General features: G+C 34.7%; 1 protein-coding gene across 2 annotated transcripts in view; it reads left to right on the top strand.

Moving 5' to 3' along the window:
• Window positions 1–348: 348 nt before the first annotated feature.
• Window positions 349–20,592, top strand: part of LOC111059188 — a 32,418-nt gene continuing 12,174 nt past the window's right edge. The window contains exons 1-3 of one of the 2 annotated variants that reach the window (XM_039438902.1): window positions 349–487; window positions 9,159–9,206; window positions 19,591–19,683. In XM_039438902.1, the coding sequence (XP_039294836.1) occupies window positions 9,171–9,206; window positions 19,591–19,683 (129 nt within the window). In that variant the 5' untranslated portion in view covers window positions 349–487; window positions 9,159–9,170. The remainder of the gene's footprint in view (window positions 488–9,158; window positions 9,207–19,590; window positions 19,684–20,592) is intronic. The other variant, XM_039438903.1, reaches the window with a different exon arrangement.

Genomic DNA, 20,592 nt, shown 5'->3' with positions numbered 1-20,592 from the left:
GAATAATTATGTTAATTTATTTATATTTTTAATGATATGTCGTATTATAAATTACTTGTAATTTATGTCTTGAATATTCTAAATTTGCAATAGATGAATTGAATTTACCACATAAAGTGATTGAGATATGAGAATTCATGTAAACACACACAGAAATTCAGATTCCGTTGCGCAAAACCCAGTACTTTTGTCATCATAGATTCAGCTCAAAAGCTCCAGTTTCAGCAAACAGTCATGACGACGACTTCCATTGTTGTAATTGTTGAATTGTTAGACATGGAATGCAACTCAACGATTGTTGATTTTCTGTGGAGCCAATCAGTTCAATTGTCAAGATCTACTATAAGAAGGTTTGTGTTATCTGCAAATACCATTGTTGTCTCACATCTTACAAGGTCTTGAATCTTGAGATTTTACAACGCCTCACAACATCTTACAACCGTCTCTGCTGCAATGCATCTCTCTACTCTGGGGTTTTCTAGCGATTGTGAGTATCAATCATATTTATAATATTCATTTCGACTGAATTTAAAGCCACTCTCACACTAGAATGTCAACTAGGATATCATAAAATTTCGGCAATTTGTTGTCAATTTCTTTAAAAGCAACATTTGATTTGTTTTCTTCATCTTCTCTATGTCTATAAATGGCTAAGCCCCCACAGACTGAAATTACACCACAGCCCAAACTACTGAGCGTAAAAACTTGAAATTTTGCACAATTGTTCATGGTAAAAACCGTAATTGAGTACTTAATGAAATATAGATCCGATTTTCCTCTCACAAAAACTCCACACTTGATTATTATAATCTAAGGGCCACTGCTAACAAATGATGTAACCTATAACACTAATATTGAATGTATAAGGAGGCACTTAATTTACATAGGTTCTAAAATAATAAACCTCATTCCAAATCACGTTCTCATGGACAATAAGATCAGCGGAAAAATTAAACTGGATTTTGCCCTATTAGTATATTATTATCATTATGCTATAGACTCTTTTGATTTTGTGTGTGTATATTCTGTTTCTGTATGAAGTAAGTTCAGACTTTCATAAGATATCCGTGCTGCCAGATGTTCGAAATTCCAATCTTCTCATGGAAGCCCACATGAAGCATGTTTGCAATTTGGCAACACAATCCAGTGTTTGAGTATATCCAGTGATATACTCGCATGCATGAAAATGTCAAGATCACACATAATTTGGCAACACAGATATTTTCTCCAATTCTCAATTTATTTATTTAGACTTGAGTGTTCAGTGACAAATGATTTTTACAGCTTTTTCCAAGAATGATGTTTGGGCTCGTACAAGAAGGAATAGGAATGATCTGGTGTCCGCCGTGAGGGGGGCCTCTGTAACAGGAGTAGCATTCCCCATTGCCACTAGATGTCCTCCTGCTATTTAACTCCCGATGTGGCAGGGTTTGGGAGTCTTGTAACTGATTACTGGAGTCGGTCACCGGGTCACTAATCTCGGGCACCAGTGTGTATAGGAGCCACCTATAGGAGCTGAATCACCAAGTCCCAATCCTCGAGCACCAGGTGTCTTCCTGGGGTCAGGATCGTGCGCGGAGTCGGAGGAAAGGATTTCCCTGGCCTTTCTCGAGGTCCTCCTGCTATTCGGAAGCGAATTGGCAAGCTACAGGAGCCCGCACGCCTGGCTTCACCTCTGATCACCAAGTCCCAATTCTCGGTCACCGCGTGTCTTCCTGGGGTCAGGATCGTGTGCGGAGTTGAAGGAAAGGCTTTCCCCAGCCTTCCTCGATGTTCTCCTACTATTCGAGGTTCCCGCGATGACGTACTAGGGTACAGTCAGGTTTTAACCAAAACCTGATGTGTTGCTACTGGTTGAAACAGGCAGGTTGCTGCCCAAACTCGTTTGAAAGGTCGAACAACACTCGTCCAAGTGAGTGCTGAACCGCGGAGCTTCCAGTGTCTTCGATTAGCCCCCGTTAACCTCAGACACAACTCCTAGTCGTCGAAGGATTTGGAGTACACTCAAAGCACGAGATGTACTATGTTGCTAGCTGCGCGCTGCTTCCTTCACTCCCTCTGTCGACCACTCGCACTGGACACCCACACTAGACTGCTTACCTACTAGCCTTTCACGAGCCTCCCTCAGTTGAGAGGGAGGGGAGTAAGGATGCGCAGCACTGCTGAGCGGTAGCCCAGCGGCTGGGCTGCTTGTTGACCTCTGTGATTTCATCAGAGATAACCAAGCGTCTTAGAACAAGCCTTAAACTCAATTCCCCTCTAGTTATGATATGATGTCAGATTATTGCCAATCTCTACTGAGAACCAGACAGCAAATGTCCAATGGATAAGGAGTTGTCAAAAGAAGTAGAAGTACGTAGAGGGGAGACAGGGCTGTGTGTTGTCACCAACATTATCAATTTATATTAAGAAGCTATCCTCTCTGAGGCTCTTGATGGATGCACATGTGGACTGGTTGTCAACGGTGAAGTTGTGAATAATCTCAGGTATGCGGATGACACAGTGTTGTTGGCTGGAAGTGCAGATGATCTCCAAATGCTGTTGAACCATGTGAATACAACCAGCAATAAGTATGGATTGTGTATGAATGTACGCAAAACAAAGTTCATGGTGTTAGCAGAGAACGTGTTCAGGCAACAGTGAGAATGCTGGTAAGTTGGTGGAACGTGTACAAAGCTTCAAATATCTTGGATGTTGTGTCAATGAGAAATGGAGTTTCGACCAGGAAGTAAGGAGTGGATGAGCAGGCAAGGGCAGCATTTTTCAGAATGAGAGGGGTTTATGCAATCGGAACCTTGCTCTCAAGACTAGAATTCGTTTGTTGAAGTGCTACATCATTCCAGTGTTGTTGTAGGGCATGAGGGATGGACATTAACGAAAGCATTGGAGGCAAAGCTGCAGGCGTTTGAACTGTGGTTGTATCGGCGCATTCTTCGGATTTCATGGACAGAAAGGGTGAGGAATTCTGAGGTATTTGAACGAATTGGGACTACAGTGGAGGCTCTTTACTGTATTAAGAGTCAGAAGCTTCAGTATTTTGGACATGTGATGCGCAATGAGAAGTACAGATTCCTGCAGTTGATAATGGAGGGCAAGATTGAAGGAAGACGCCGGCCTGGAAGAAGGAAAACATCCTGGTAAAGAACCTGAGAGAGTGGTTCAACATTGACTCAACATCTCTGTTCCGAGCTGCAGTCAATAGAATCCAAATTGCATTGATGATCGCCAATCTCCGTCGCGGAGCTGGCATATAGAAGAAGAAGAAGTTATGATATACATCGTGACAAATCTCAACAAAATAATCAACAAGAACCAATTCAGTTTCCAAAATGGTAAAAGTACATCTGACACTCTAATAAAATTCATCAATACTTTATCTGATAAAATAAACTCCAATATGAAAACTATTGTGGTCTTCCTGGATATACGCAAAGCTTTTGATACAATACCTCATAATACTTTGTTCAATAAACTAGAGTCCTATGGTATCAGAGGAGTCTCGCTTAAAATGTTCAAAAGCTATCTGAGTAATAGAACCCAGTCCCTAACCATAAATGATCAATCTAGTGTAACTGACTTAACTTCTTATGGTCTTCCTCAGGTACTGTTACTTTCGCCGTTCATTTTAAGGCCTATCATCACAATGCTATTTTGCTTCGACCGATCACTGCTCGTGAACCGTTTTGTCGAAAAAGAACTAATTTCGGGATTCTGTCGACGGGAACAGACAGCTTCGAAATATTTTTCTGCTCTGATCACGTGACACCGGCAGAATAATCTTTCTCTGGATCAGACGCCATGTTCTTTTTAACCTCAATCTTTAATTTTGGATGGTTTGTTTTGATATATTATTTTGCTGTTGGTTGTCAGATTTCGGATTGCTACTATTATACTGTGAAATTAATTTGTAGTAGAAAATTGAGGTATAAAATATTTCCATTGGTTTCTTTATTCTTATAATTTTTACAAGAGAAATTGAAAATGGATTTACAACAGAAAGGCGTGAAATTCGTTATAAATTTGATGCGACAGTTCAAAGTTTTGTACTTTCCAGACCTGCACAACGAATTACCTATTTGAAAAATAGAATATGGTTAAAAATTGCTGATGTGATAGAGGATTCAAGTAAGTAGACTTAAATTTCTCATAATAAAGTAGGCTAGATCTACCGTACACAATTTAATATATTTTTATAAGTAGCCTACCAGCATGTTTACAATTTTTATTCAGGTAGTCTACTTAGTAGGCCTTTAATAACCTAGTCTCTAGGTCTAAATTGCTATCTTTTTCATTTTTCAAGAAGTTAGAAGTTGACGAAGTTTATTTATTTATTTGAAGTATAACTTCTAGTATTTAATAATAATGTAAAGCCTAGACTAGCCAGTTTGTGTATGGTAGAGAATTATCACAAGAAAGAGAAAAATCTAATCAACTATTTAGATTTAAACTCATTCAAGCTTGCTTGATTAAGTTAACATGAAATGATCAGATTCAAAACATTATTCAACCAAGATAACATTTTGAATTTCACATGATAAGATAAGATAGCATTTCATGCTAACAATCTTTTACACTTTCATTGAGTTGGCCTAATCACAAAATACATTTTTTATAATGCAGCTAGTAGTTTTCACAAACCGATTTATTGAAAATAACATCATCATTTGACTTTGAAGTATTTCATTACATTCTAAGTCCTAAAATTCCATTATCATTGTTGCACCTCAAAATATTCAAACCCATAGTTTATCAATACAATAACAAAACTAACCTGACTATGAGAACATTTACTTTGTCTTTGGTACCTATCCATAAATTAATCTTCTTTTAGTTAATTTAATTCACTTGGAAAACATTACATAGATTGTTATAGAAATAACTTGATCAGAGTCAGTGTAATTGAATATTGAAAGACTGCCATTGAAAAAGATGAAATAGGTACTATTTTTCTGGTTGACCATTGCTACCAAACTCATTTAAAACTAAAATAGTAATGTATTTGAAACACTTATTCATGCTCTATTGATCAATATATTGCGTGATCCCAGGTATATCAATGTAAATAGTATAAATTAAAACAGGAGACACACAACATAGATGGATTAAAAACACTGAAAAACTTACATTAGAATCGGAAATTTTCGAGGAACTGTGTCCCTTTTCTCGACTGAGCAGAGAGTGTGTAATGTAAGTTTTTTAGTGTTTTTAATCTATCCATGTCGTGTGTCTCCTGTTTTAATTTATATTATAAAACTTTAAAGTGTTTTCTGTTATGTGCTACAAATGTAAGTAGGCTATATACTTGTAATAGGCTATAGTATATAGTCTAATGTAAGTAGGCTATAGTATACTATACACTATGTAAATAGTTTATTGAGGCCCAGTTCACTTCTAATTTATTCAAAGTCCAAACTATGTATTATCATTGATGATTAACTTCACTTTATCTCCAAAATGGATATATGTTGAAAGATTAAATATGTTCTTTTTTCAGGTACCATTTACAAACAAAATATTGAAGAGAATGTGCTCGAAAGGAAATTCATATGAATTCTTTTTTGTTGACCAGGATGGAAAAAGTCATTGGAACCCATAGTTAGAATAAGAATAGTTAGGTAAGATAAAATTCCACTCATTTTTTAAACTTTATATAGGCGATGTCATTTTATACAGTTTCACATTTTTTAAAAAGTTTATCCACTTCGATGTTTTATTATCGATCTGATGTTAGTTATTCAATAGTAAGACATAAAGCTATGGTATGTGACTAAAATAATTAAAAAACTGACTGAATTTTGAAATCATTAATAGCTTACAGTATACAATATTTCAAAACAACGTGAAACCACATGAGATCAAGATGGACAGTTGAGAAGAGTGTTTAAAAAACAATGTATTCACTTATCATTCAGGGAATAGAGCTGTTCATAATATTGGGATTCCTTCCATAAAGAAATAATTTATGTAACAGAATCTAATAATGTGATAACATTAAATACTTAATTTGATGTTAAAATGTTATCACATTATTAGATTTTGTTACATAAATTATTTCTTTATGGAAGGAATCCAAATATTATGAACAGCTCTATTCCCTGAATGATAAGTGAATACATTGTTTTTAAAACAATCTTCTCAACTGTCCATCTTGATCTTGAGTGAATTTTGAACTTTATGAATGACCATACATTAGAACTATGAATAGATGACTTCAAAAATTCACTCAGCAAGTGCTGGTAGAAAACACTGAATAATAGCTTTAATGACAGTGATTCCACCTTTTAAAATTTATGATTGAATTCATGGATGAAATACCTGCATTATTTTGAGATTTATGTATTTACAGTTTGGTATTCATTTTCAAATCACTTAGTTCTACTTATAATGTTGTAGATAATCATCATTTCAGATTAAGCAATTAATTGATTATATTTCGATTTGTTTCATTAAACTTGTTTCTTTAAATATAGAACCAATAATTACTTTATGCAGTACATTTTGGAAGAGTTTAGTAAACCGAACGGTCGAGAAGTAGGCCTACTGACCACAGAAATAAATGAATTGTTCATGGTATCCAAAAATATGCTGTTCACCAACAAGTTCTTTTGACCTTGGGGCACACTGATTAATCCCAATTCCTGCATGGAGATTTATTTATTTATTCAATCAATCAGTCAGAATTACACAACTTACAGATTGATGCAATAATAATTAACTGATTGTTGGTTTATTGGAATTTCTCATATAATATTACTTTGTCATTATTGGGGGTTTCTTCCCAAGAAATATAATTAAAAACTTATACAGATTACAAACAATCAATTTCAGAATTCACTTTGCAAAGTTTTTTTATAATGAATAATAAATAATTATCAATAACTTCAGGCCTAGAGGTGTACCAGCCAGAAGTAGAGGATGACAAAGAAAATCAACTATGAATAATATTCCATGGATATGATTCATGTATGATGTAGTAGCCTACAGAAGAAAGAGATGGACTAATCTAAGAAATATATTCATTTTTCAGTACATCTTGATGTTTTTATTTCATGTTATTCATAATAATATCTTCTTCTTCTGATCGCTCCTGCAAACTGCTTCAATTCAGGTAGTTTTGAATAAAACAGCAAGTGACATGAAGCTAATAAAATGAGTTTTGATGGTTTATACTTGAGGGATTTTTAAAATTATATTCAACCCAACAGCATCGAACTCTTATTAACAACTTTATTGGTTCTGTAAGGCTTCTACTTTTTTTGGAAATAATAACATTATTTAACATTGCTGACTAGCAAATGCTAGAGGTAACGTGTAGTTAAATAATAGACTTGAATTGGATATAAAATAGGGTATCACAATTATGTATTGCATTAAGAATTAAGTAATAGTACTTATGTACTGCATTGAAGGGGTAATAATTCTTTGAATATGAAAAATAACTCAAGCAAAAGTTGAAAATATTATGTTCCAAGCCACATCAAATATAATCACTTTCAATTCTACCTTCTAGGCTATATTTCCAAGGCTTTGATTAAAATTAATAAGCTTTTAGAACATTATAGTAAATAAGGAGTTTGAATGGCTACTCTAGTTCTAATTAATACCCTAATAAAGTATTAATTTTAATAGGGCAACTTTAATGTTTAATAATTATAGAAAATAACTAGTAGGCCTACCCTAAAATATTCAAAATAAGCATGAGCATGCAGTTTCTAATTATGTCATTGTCAAGAGAGTCCTTATTGAACAAGTCGAAACTAATCATGTTTCATTTTGGAATATCACAAGGGTACTAGTTACCTTCTATAATTAATAGATATTTATCCATTTTAAAATAGGCTATGTGTTTTTTAAAGTACCATAACAGAACCTGTTTATTCTAGCAATATATAGTTATATGAACAATAATTATTAGAATTAGTTCGCCTGTTTGAATACACTTTGTACATGTCATATGTGTTCTATAATAATAATAATAATTTTTAATATTCGTATAGCTTTTACTGGATATATCAGCCGGGACCGTACCTATCCAATGATCAAAAATGGGACTAAAATAAAATTGCCTAAAAAACGTTAACAATATTTATTTCTCTTGGTGTAATATAACCCGTAGATTCCAAAAATGCCAAAAGTAAAAGCACTCATTTATTAATTGATTTTTTTCGATAGAGCTTCAATAGGCCGCTATAGGCCTTTGAAGTTGAATACGGTACTCATTGTAGGTAGGCCTACCTATACACGATGTGATTCAAAGAACATGCATTGACTCTGAAAGCAATTGATTCTAGTTAATAAAATAATTATAATAATATATATTATTAATAATGGAATGATTCTAGTTAATAAAATAATATCTTATTAATAATGAAATACAATCAGTTACTTCAAATAATTCACCCTTACAAATTTCAAGCATAGGAAATGAAAAGTTAACTCTTTGATTGACATGCCTATAAAGCATAAAATTAGCATAATTGAAGTGACTAATAATTGTGGAAAAGTTATCTGAGTTATAAAAAGCAATTTATTCACTTTACTGAATTAAATATCCAATAATCATTTTAGAATTACCTTTTGGACAACCCAAAAAGTTCATTACCCATGACACATAAAGCAAAATTCATGTCAAAGAACTAGTTCTTTGAATGTTACTGTTTCTGCCCGCTTGGGTGCGCTGCAATCGATTCTGCTTCTGCCCGTTACGAAAACACAGCTTAATATTGAATGTATAAGGAGGCACTTAATTTACATAGGTTCTAAAATAATAAACCTCATTCCAAATCACTTTCTCATGGACAATAAGATCAGCAGAAAAATTAAACTGGATTTTGCCCAATTAGTATATTATTATTATTATTATGCTATAGACTCTTTTGATTTTGTGTGTGTGTATATTCTGTTTCTGTATGAAGTAAGTTCAGACTTTCATAAGATATCTGTGCTGCCAGATGTTCGAAATTCCAATCTTCTCATGGAAGCCCACATGAAGCATGTTTGCAATTTGGCAACACAATCCAGTGTTTGAGTATATCCAGTGATATACATGCATGCATGAAAATGTCAAGATCACACATAATTTGGCAACACAGATATTTTCTGCAAGTCTCAATTCATTTATTTAGACTTGAGTGTTCAGTGACAAATTATTTTTACAGCTTTTTCCAAGAATGATGTTTGGGCTTGTACAAGAAGCCAAATCATGGGTGAGTAGTTTTTTATCATAGAGAGTGTTTCAAAGGTTACTTTACAACTTTGAAAATTCAATGAAACGGGGTACTGAGCTACTTTTTATGTTGTTTTAACGAGAATTTGAGCATGTTGTTTCACTGTAAGAGTGAGGTTCAAACCTCACCTTGAGTTAAGAACGAAAAACATATTGATCAGGAGTTATACTCTGTACAAAATTACTTTTGACTGGGAGGAATTTGCAGCACAGAGTGATGGAGGGAGATCAGTCAATTGAAGTGATGGATAGAGTCATAGGTGGGAACGCAGTTGCCAATTTTTAGATTTTTCAAATGAATTTATTTTATTAAAGTTGAATAATGTACTCGAGTACACCCAGAAAGAAATTGTAGATGTACATGAGTACACCCAGAAAAAAATGTAGGTTTGGTTACCCAGACCAAGAACATTATTCAACTTTAATAAAATGAATTCATTTGAAAAATCTAAGCTCATATAGATGGCGCAAATTTGACACTATATCATCACAGTCAGTATTCAAATATCTTGTGCTTTGAAAGAAGCTAATCAATCGAATAATAATATAAAATGCTTTAAAATTAAATTTGAAGAAAATGATTATGTTTAGTAATCAATGGGATGATGCTGAAGGTAGAATATTGATACATTTGTAGAGTGTGGAAGTGGTTGGAAGATTAATACTTTTGATTTGAATATAATCTAGTTTTTAACCAAATTTTTGTTATTTTATAGAAGATTCTTTCAAATTTATAATACTCTTTTTACTGTTCCACTCAGTGGTGTATATTCAAACTCATTATCATAGAGGATTAAACAGTAGGCACTGGTTTTTTCTGTGAAATTATTTGTTGTTACCAATGTCAAGTTTATGTCTATTGCACCAGATTTCAATAGTTCATTTTGCTCACTACAGCAGTCTATAACAACCAATGGTGCATATTCATCAAATGTTTTATACTCAATTGATGTACTGCTGTTATAAGGATAGTATTCATTTTGGAATTCAGAGAACGTGTGATACAATAAATGTTTATTACCAGCAATATTTTGATAGGGGAATGATTGAGCATTTAAAAAGAGATTAACATTGTTCAGATTACAGAAATCAAAATGTGACCTGTTAGCACTTATAACATTTTTCCTATTCTTTTGAAATCCAAGAATAATGAATCTAGGTTTTAATATGTTTGAAGTTGTCTTAACTGTCCATTAAAGATTGTTAGTTTCAGGTAATCGTGGAAATTCAGGTAAATGTGGTTTAGTGCTGAGGTTGGTGTTACTTAAGAAAGGGAGCTGTGCTAGGTCTCAACATAAAAATATCATTAGAGATTCTGAGTGCTTGTTGCTGAGTTTCAGAAAAAGTTGAGTTGGGTTAGACTGATCCCTTGACAAATGGATTTACTGAAAAAAGTTATTCTTGTAGCTTTTTGATAAAATTAATGGTTTCTCAGTTATTCAAGAAATTGGATCTACTTTTTCCATAGGATCCTTATTTTCTGTTCAATCTTGACAAATGGGGTGTCGATGTATTCGTTATTAGATCTCCTGGAAAAAGTTATCCCTGTAATTTTTATGTAAAATAACCAGTTTCTTAGTTATTAAAGAAATTGAAAAAAGCTGGATCTACTTTTCCCATGAGTGGGACTGATCCTTATTTTCTGTTCAATCTTGACAAATGAGGTGTCAATGGATTTGTTATTAGATTTACTGGGAAAAGTTGTTCTTGTAATTTTTTTTGTAAAATTAACGGTTTCTTAGTTATTCAGGAAATAAAAAAAAGCTGGATCTTGTTTTTTCCAAAAAATTGGGAATGAGGATCTTCATTTGAGATTTATTGTGAGATTAGGGGTAAGGCTAGGTTAAGTTAGTTCAGATTACATTGGATTGGGCAAGGTTAGAACCAAGAATCAGCTTCAAGGTAGATTTGGGGGCAGCTTTGAGCCAGCTTTGGGGCAGCTTTTCTCCAGATTTTCTTCAGAACTCTAACTTTACCCCTACTAGCGACCAATAAACAAGCTATGCCTACTACCAATTACAAAATAATTGTATTTCCATTATCATGTAACTCTCATTTTTGTCATTTCACTATTCTTTCAATTCCTTTTATTAATTTGAAGTATTTAGAAGGCATGCTATCATGGTGGGGGGCATGTTCAAGTGTATCATGTTTCATTGTATCCTCATTGAGGAGCGCTCTTTGTGCTTCCTGTGATGAACTCTAACCCAGTGAATGGCGGACAGTGTGTGTATGAAATGGGTACGTGACTAGGTGCCACCTCGAGTACTTGTCCCCTTTTAAAACCGGTTTTTAGGGAACAAGTAGACGTGAGCCATACCTGTCTAGTTGTCCCCTTCCTGAGGAGGTGACAACTAGTTGGGGTACACCCTGTCGTGAGGGTGCGAGGTGTCAAGTTGTCATTTACGGTCGTGACTAGATGATACCTCCGGTCCAGTAGTTGTCAAGTAGTCGGGATAACAACTTGACGGCAATGGTATATTTTTACGAGGGTACAAGTAGTTGTTTATGGTCATGACAACCTATCCCCTTGACTCTACTCCACAAGAAATCACCATTCCGGCTGGCTCTTCATTTGAAAGTTGGAGAATGAAGCCTAACTATCAAGTTCTATATGAAAAGGCATTAAGATTCCTCATCTCGATATAATTTCTCATGCTCCAATGTAGAGCTTCGTACAGCTGACTGCGTATGAAGCCTATGGAAAATGAAGCCTAACCATCAAGTTCTATATGAAAAGGCATTAAGATTCCTCATTTCGATATAATTTCTCATGCTCTGATGAAGAGCTTCATACAGCTGACTTCGTACTTGTACAGCTGATTGATTATGAATAATTGACTGAAGCAAAGCTGAGGTCTTAGTTTTGACTTGATCAGCTTTTGTCTGTTTGTTTGTTTTCATTTGTTTGTTTGTACCCCAGTTACAGTTGCGGTTATTGTCCAATTTGGATGGAATTTGGTATGCAAGTTCTTTGAAACAAGACACAGGAACGTATGTGTAATGATTTTTGATAAGAACTCTGTTTTTTTGTAATTGAAAAAAAACTGTAGACTAACCTCTATCCAGAAAGGATGTGTCTTTGATGATACAGCAATTCATGTTCATACTTTTCCGCATCTATTGTTACAAGCACATGGTGACCAAGCTGATTAGACCGTGGCTTTTCACACTGTGGGACCCAGGTTCAAATCTCATTCCTACCAAATTATTTTTGCGGATGATACTAATTGTTTTATCTCATATTAGAATAATAATGATATATATCATGAAAAAATAAATTATTATGATTAGATAGAATAATAAAATTGAATCATCTTATTATTATTATTATTACTATTATTTTTATTGAATTGATTCATCAAATCAATTGTATAGATTATTTAAAAAAATCTTCATTGTTTTGAAGTCCAATACTGCAGTTTTAGAAAAAAAATGTGTATGTAAAGGTATAAAGGTTAATTTTGTTTTTCTTTTTGTGTAGTTGAGAAGTTGATATTGTGGTGATTATTCATATTGAATGAAAAATACTGAGAAATTGTCAAAAAACCACATATTTATTGATACTTGAAAAGACTGCTTTCGATGATTACACCATTGTCAATCTCTGATAAACTCTGATAAAGACCAAAACTGGTCTTTCTAAGTATCAATGAATCTGTGGTTTTTTGACAATTTCTTAGTCTTTTTCATTTGAAAGGTGAAATTTGTATGTATTTGATATATAGGTACCTCCTTCATGAGTCCAGTGTCCCTTCAAACAGTGTCTCTAGCACTTTCAATGGAGAAAATAATAGATGTCATGGCTAGATCTTGACAATATTCTGTACTTATTGTACTGGCCCTGAAGTTGTATTCATGAGCAAGGTCTACTGTTCGCAGAACTACTAGTTAGAATAAGAGAAAACAATTAGTATCATCTGCAAAAAAAAATTGGTAGGAACGAGATTTGAACCTGGGTTACACAGTGTGAGAAGCCACTGTCTAACTAACTCGGTCACCATGTACTCATAAAAATAGATGCGAAAAAGTATGAACATGAATTGCTGTATCTTCAAAGGTCAGTCTACGGTTTTTTAAATTACAAAAAAAACAGAGGTCTTATCAAAAATCATTACACATACGTTTCTGCGCCTTGTTCCAAAGAGCTTGCATACCAAATTTCATCCAAATCGGACAATAACTGCGACTGTAATTGCGGTACAAACAAACAAATAAAAACAAACAAACAGACAAAAGCCGATCGAGTCGAAACCAAGACCTCAGCTTCGTTTCAGTTGTCACAAAGTGAATTTTTGTGACGGACGTAGAGCCGTCGTCTAATGTATAATTTAGCGAATTTATTCTGTTTTAGAATAAGAATAGGGTCGACTTCCAGATATATCTTGTTAGACTTGTAGTAGTGTATGCCCATCATCACCATCGTCGCCAACCCCTATAAATCATCAGCAACAGATTCATCATAACCAGAAATTTCCAGATCTTGTTTACCACTCTGAGCATTCTCGTATTTTGTATTGCATTAGCAGCATCCGTATCATCAAAAAGATAAGTGACTACCGAGTTGAGTCGGTATCATTCTTCTTGTAATTTCTGGTGAGAAATATTGTTTACCGGCCTGATTTAGTGTAGCAATTAGTATCATTGTCATCATTAGCTGCACCCTTAGCATCAGCACTAGTGGATTCAAACCCTGTCACATGACCAGTGGCGTGATCGTCTTTTCAGACTCCCATTGGTCGGCAATCTCTTTTCCCCCGGCCTCCTAATTTTCAGCAACCTGGTGCTGCTTCAAGATGACCTGGGAGAGAAGCAGTTGTTTGGTGGTTGAGCGTGAGATCGGGTCGCAAATCTCCTCTCCTTACGATGTTCCCGATACTAATTATTATTCTATTTTGTGTTAACATAGAATATTGTAGGCCGAGTTCCAGACAACTCGGAGTTAGAACTCCCTTGTGGGTTTTTCTTTCTTGTCAGCTATTTTTCCTAAATTCGTATCACTGGGGGTGAACGTGTTATCCTTGGTTTGAAACCTGTGAGGGATCTCAAGTTTGTGCTACAAATAGTTGAGTGGGAAATTTAGCTAGGCTCTTATAGCGGATTATTTTTGAGTACTTAATTTATAAGCCTCGACTCTGTCACTTCACGACGTTTTTAATTATAATACGGGAAGTGAGAATTGGTTCGCTATTCTCCGTATCAGTATCCACGTCGATTCAGGTAATTGTATGTCAGGACTGGTAGTCCGTATATTTTTCCTTCTCTGTAGTAAGGTGGCCTTTAGTTTAAAGAGTGATTTTTCTTCATTGAATTTTTATTCTTGTAGGGAAATCCCTGTCCTTTTTAAGAATAGTTTTTCTCAATTAATTTTTAATTCTTGTGGGAAAATCCCTGTTCCTTTTGAGAATAGTTTTCTCGATTAATTTTTGTCCCTGCAGAGAAATTATTATCATTTATAGTAAGTTTTCCTCGCTTGGTTTTCATACTATAGAGTGGCCCAGTATTTTAACTTTTCTTAGCAGTTTCTGACTTGATGTAATTCCTAGTAGGAAAATTCCAATAATTTCCTAGAGAACTCAGGTACAGCTTGAGTTCGTCCTTGTTGAAGTTGGTAGACTGCGACGTCCTTTCTCTTTCTTTCTCTCAACTTTCCCTTTACTAAAGTCCTTCTAGCTCTCAGGTACAGCTTGAGGACTTCCTCGCCGAAGTTTTTAGACTGCGGCATCCTTTCTCTTTCTTTCTCTTAATTCTTCCTGTGTTAAAATCCTTCCCGATCTCAGTTTCAGAATCGAGATCGTCCTAGTCGCGGGTTTTCAGAACCGCAAATCCTTTCTAAAATTCTTAGAAACCTGTCTTCTTTAATAGCAAATATTATTTGCTGGCTTTACCTGTGGAAAATTCACGAATTTTCCCGTGATCTCAGTTGCAAATTAGAGATCGATCTTGTGGTAGTCCTTAGACTGGCAATTACTTGGAAAAGTCTATTGAAATCTTTTCCTGAATTAGGAGTCTCTGACTCGATATTTTCCTTGTGGAAAATCCTGGAAGAATCCTTTCCTACCCTGACAACGACAGACTGTTGTCTTCCCGATATTATTCTACAGACTGTGTCTGTGAAAAATCTTTTCTATCCTCTCATAATAGTCGACATACTGACTATTAATTTAAAAGCGTTTTGGACGATTGAGAGTGATTCTCATACCCTTAAGGGCAGTCACAGATTAGCCCTTAATAACCGGCGCGCAGTCACCAGATTAGCACGGAAATCCTGTTTAGCAGTTTCAGAATTGCTGAAAATCCTTTCGCAGCTGCAGGCTCGCGATTCAGAAATCCTCCACCTAAAACCTTATCCTCTAAACTTCAATTACCACATAATTGAAATTGATATACTGTATTTAGCTAGCAGGTCCAGCTTGCTGAGAGCTAGAGCGCAATTCTCAGATTGCGGATTATTGAGCAGATATTTATTTGCTGTAGAGAATAATAATCTTATTATTGATTCTCTGTTCCCTATACCCTATACCGTATACCTCATACCCTGCACCCTACTCTCTATAGCTTACACCCTATACCGTGCTCTATTTGACGATATCTTAAATATCACTAACAACTCCATAGTTTCGCCATACCGTTACTCCATAGCCCTCACCTTAAGCCCCATAGAAAAACCACATCCCGGGCTTGCAGGTACAGCTTGCTCGCCGTCAATTCGCAGTTGGTTCAGATTGCGTACTACCTTTATAAATAGAATTATTGGTAGGGATCTGATAGTCAGATCCGTCTCCTTGTATAGGGTTATCTTAATCTCCCTTAAAACCCACCCTGTATTCCAAAGGCCGAGGGCCGAATCAGCCAGTAACGGCACGGACAAACACTCTTCCCCTGAAATTAAAAATCTCGCGAAAGATGCAGAGGGTAAAGAATCAGGATAGAGGGAGAAGTGTAGGTCCGGTAACTCCACCTGTCAGTACGGCTACTGACCCCGACCCATATCCGACTGTAGCTAGTCCGCGTTGTAGCAATACTTCGCAATTATTAGGAAACCTAGAGGGTGGAATAGGACATTCTAATCAATTATTCATAATCAATCAGCTGACTAGTGGATTACACAGATGGCTGGAGTGACACAAGAGAAATGCACCGTTTAACGGCGCATGCGCTTTGTATCCAATTGTACCTCATAGCCGCTTTTTCATGAGCTGTCTCATGGTCTCATATATACAGCACGAATTGGAGCGAGACCACTAGACCTCACAATTTCGAATTCATTCATTCATTCTGCATTCATTAACTCCAAACTGATGCACTAATGTGTGTATAAGGCATTCCTATTGCTTTCTCTTTTGAATAAATGTGTCTTTCTCAATTTGAATAGGATAAAAATAATAATTATTGTACCTGATAAACTGGAAATTCAGTTGAAAAATCAACTAAAAAAATAACTGATTATTCTGAATAGAAAAAATTGGGGATTGAAGAAATGTTTATGTTGTAGAATATTGCCTACAACTAAAAATGTTGTTGATTTATTAGTTGATTAATTTTTATGATAAATATTGTCCACAGAAATAATTGAATGAAAATTAAAAAAATAAAATAAAATAAATGAGAATAAATTAGTAAATTAATAAACTAAATATAATTGAATGAACTAAATAATGCTGGAGAAACTATAATATTTTTGTCTGAAGAAAAAATCAAATATTCAAGGAATATTTTCATCAGATGGAAAGATTATCACGGAAATGGATGAACACAATTTCAAACGTGAACTGAGTTTGTTAACATTCCAAACAGGTGACATTAGATACTTGTGGATGAGAAAACTGCGTGAGGTCTAGTTAAGTGTTCACATAACTATTAGTATATTTTTCTCATTACAAAATGGGGTTCTATCATAATTTATCCTGGCCTCCCACCGTTACAGTATGTTTATTTTCTTCCTACTCTGAACAGAACTGTGTGGTGAAAAATTGTCTTCCAAACTTTTCCCTCTATAATTATTCATTGACTGGATTATTATACATTACTAGCTTACCCGGCGAACTTTGTACCGCCAAAAAGTCAATTTATCTCAGTCACACTCGACTTTATTTGGTGAATCATGGAATTTATCTGACAATCAATATTTTCATTTACATCTCCATACGGACTTCCTATGGGGACTTCCTATGTGGACTTCCTATGTGCTTAGTCATGCAGCATTCATTATTTTCTTCTTCTTCTTCTTCACTTCAAGGATTAGGTTTGTTAAAGAACCTGTTCCGGCACCCATCGTTTCCTCGGTCTTCCCATGTCTCTTTTCCCAGTAGGTTTATAGCATTTAGCCTCCAAAGGTATTCGTCCAGGAGGCATTCTATTCAAATGACTGCACCAATTTATTCTGTTTTGAATAATTTTTCCATGTAAAGGTGTAACAGATAAAGCTCTTCTTATCTCCTCATTTCTGATTCTATCTGCTCTAGTGCAGCCAAACACACTTCTTAGAAACCTCATTTCTGCAGCTTGAATCTTGCTGTCTACTCTACGTGTGTGGATCCAATTCTCACTTCCGTAAAGCAGCGTTGGTACAGCAATGGTATTGAAGAATTTGATTCTAGTATCCTGCCTTGTTTTATTTTTGAGGTTTCTATGAATATTGCCACATATTCGTTGGAACTTTGATACTTTGTTATGAATATCTTTATCTGTATCATAGGTTACATCATTGCCAAGATAATTGAAATTTTTCACCTGTTCTATTATCTTCCCATTCAATTCTATCTTGATTCTGGATGGATATTTACCTTTGAAAGCCATTGATTTTGTTTTCTTAGCTGATATCTTCAAATTATATTTCTGAGAAACTCTGTCCAGCATAAACATCACTTTCTGTAAGGCGTCCTCATTCTCTTGAATTATTGTAAGGTCATCTGCATACATGATTGAGTTAACAGATGTATGGGCTGATAGCTGTATACCTGAGTCAGCCAAATTTTTCCATGTTCGTAACATGTCGTCCACGTGAATAATAAATAATGTCGGAGATATACAGCATCCTTGCCTTACACCCTTGTTTATATCAATGACCTTACTCAAACCGTCCTTTACTTGTAAACGTATAGTCGTTTTTACATATAGGCTCTGCAAAGATTGAATTATATGCTTGGGATATCCTCTCGAATCCAGAATTGACCATAGTAAGTTGCGATTTACTGAATCAAAAGCCTTTGTGAAGTCTATAAAAGCTAAGTGTGTCTCTAGCTTCATTATTTTAAATATATAATTATTCTTCTCAATCAATTGGTGGTAATATTTGTATCAGTAGAGTGTTCAATTGAAAAAAAGATAGGTTAAATCAGTATTTCAAAGATGATTTTGATGTTTTCATAGTTGTTGATAGTCAATAGATGGTCCAGGAAATATGCGATTTAAGATGAATTACACAGAATTCCATATTCTTTCCATCTTCTATTTTAGGATGAATAAAAGCTAAGCTAAATTTAAAAAATGTAAATTAGTCTGTCATTCTTCAGTAATCAATGAATGCAATATGAACAACTTTCTTTCATGAGGTAAATAATTTTTTCCAACATTTTCCAGTTTCTCAATTATAGGGGAGTGATAATTATTCGTATAGCTCTTCTGATGAACGATTATCAACAGCTGGTACCAATTAACTACACTATCTTCAACTTCAAACTACCGTTTCAATACCAGTACACAATTCATCACAGGGTGACGTGTTTATTATACAGCTGGTAACTTTAGATGCTGAATCATAATATTATCACAATATGATCTTGAATCATTATCATCTTTCCATTCTTCGGTAGCCGCTCGGCCGCAAATATCGAAAACATAGGTCTGTAAAGTGGATTGATAAACAATTAATATTAGCCCCCCTATTAAAATTTCTGTTCAGAAACCATCACCAATATTCACACAACATATTCCCAAATTTTCATGCTATTCTGTCACGTAGTTTTCGAGTCTCTAGGGAACAAACAAACAAACAAACAAACAAACAAACAAACAAACAAACAAACAAACAAACAAACAAACAAACAAACAAACAAACAAACAAACAAACAAACAAACAAACAAACAAACAAACAAACACACAAACAGACATTCATTTTTATAAATATAGATTACTATTCTATTTTATTTTATTTCATCTCATTCTATTTTCTTTAACTATTCACCTTCAACTTGTGCCCCATAGCTCAATCTTCAACAAACCCTCAACATTCTGAGGATAACAGGACTGAGGTGCTTTTCCTCTCTGAAGTAAATTGTAGCCACGGTTGGGAACAACCGTCTTCCCCAAAGAGAAAATGCTTCTTATGAGTCCATTGATGTACAAATGACATTGTTTGCAGGACGAGTTTCAAGCAGCGATGAAAAGTGGCGGCTCATTCGCAATTATCCTCGTAGTACCTGGAGATCCCACAAACAATATAGGAGTTCTAGATGTAAGTTGTACACAGGAAGCATGAATTAATTTAAATAGATAAAGTATTTCTGCTCAGATTGTAGATTGCAATAATAAGTGAAAGTGATTATTCTATGAATTTTACAAATTAGAAGCGTCTTGGGCCCAATTCACACTGAAGTGACGTGGTGAACCCCACTCCGGTTTGCATTGGACCAAATAGGAGCGGCGTGGAAGTGGCAGAAAGTCACTTCTGTGTGAATTGGGCCTTATAGTTACTCAACAAATAAGAAATGAGGGCAAAATTTTCATTTTCTCTACTGATCTTAGAATAAGTTTTATCATTGATAGAAGCGTTAATGGCAATGAGCATAAGGCAAGATAAGATCAAGGTTTTTGATAGATGTCAAGCGATTTGTAATGGAATGTGAGAATATAGATACCTGTTTTAGAATTCCCATGTAGCCTTATAACCTTGTATATCATAATAATGCACAATATACTACCAAGCTAAAATTGATAAATCATCGATACTGTTATGTAATATGTTTCACCTATGACTGTCGGCCTCAGTAACTACCTACTTTTTAGCGCTAGTTTTTCTATATCACCTTCTCAAACAGGTCAATTGGCATTTCATTTTATTCTGTGATAGTATTTTCAAATGTTGTAAAATTTGTATTGCTTTTATTATGTCTATTTTTAAGATGTTGTAATTTTTCGTTTCTGCCAATAAAAATATTTTATTTTATTTAATTTCATTTTAGTTGGCTACCTATTGTGACGGATTTCAGTGAATGAGAAAAAATTATATTCAATTTTATTCTTGATAATTCTTTTTAGAGATATCATTTCATACATTTTTTTTTTTTTTTTTAAGATTACGTCCTAAAGACTCCAGTCATGGAGTATAAGACAAGTCATGTTATTACATAATAATTCTAACACT

The sequence above is a fragment of the Nilaparvata lugens genome, chromosome 12 (genome assembly GCF_014356525.2).
Source record: "Nilaparvata lugens isolate BPH chromosome 12, ASM1435652v1, whole genome shotgun sequence".
Lineage (NCBI taxonomy): Eukaryota > Metazoa > Arthropoda > Insecta > Hemiptera > Delphacidae > Nilaparvata > Nilaparvata lugens.
Note: the sequence above shows the minus strand (reverse complement) of the source record. Positions and strands in the feature narration are given on the sequence as shown.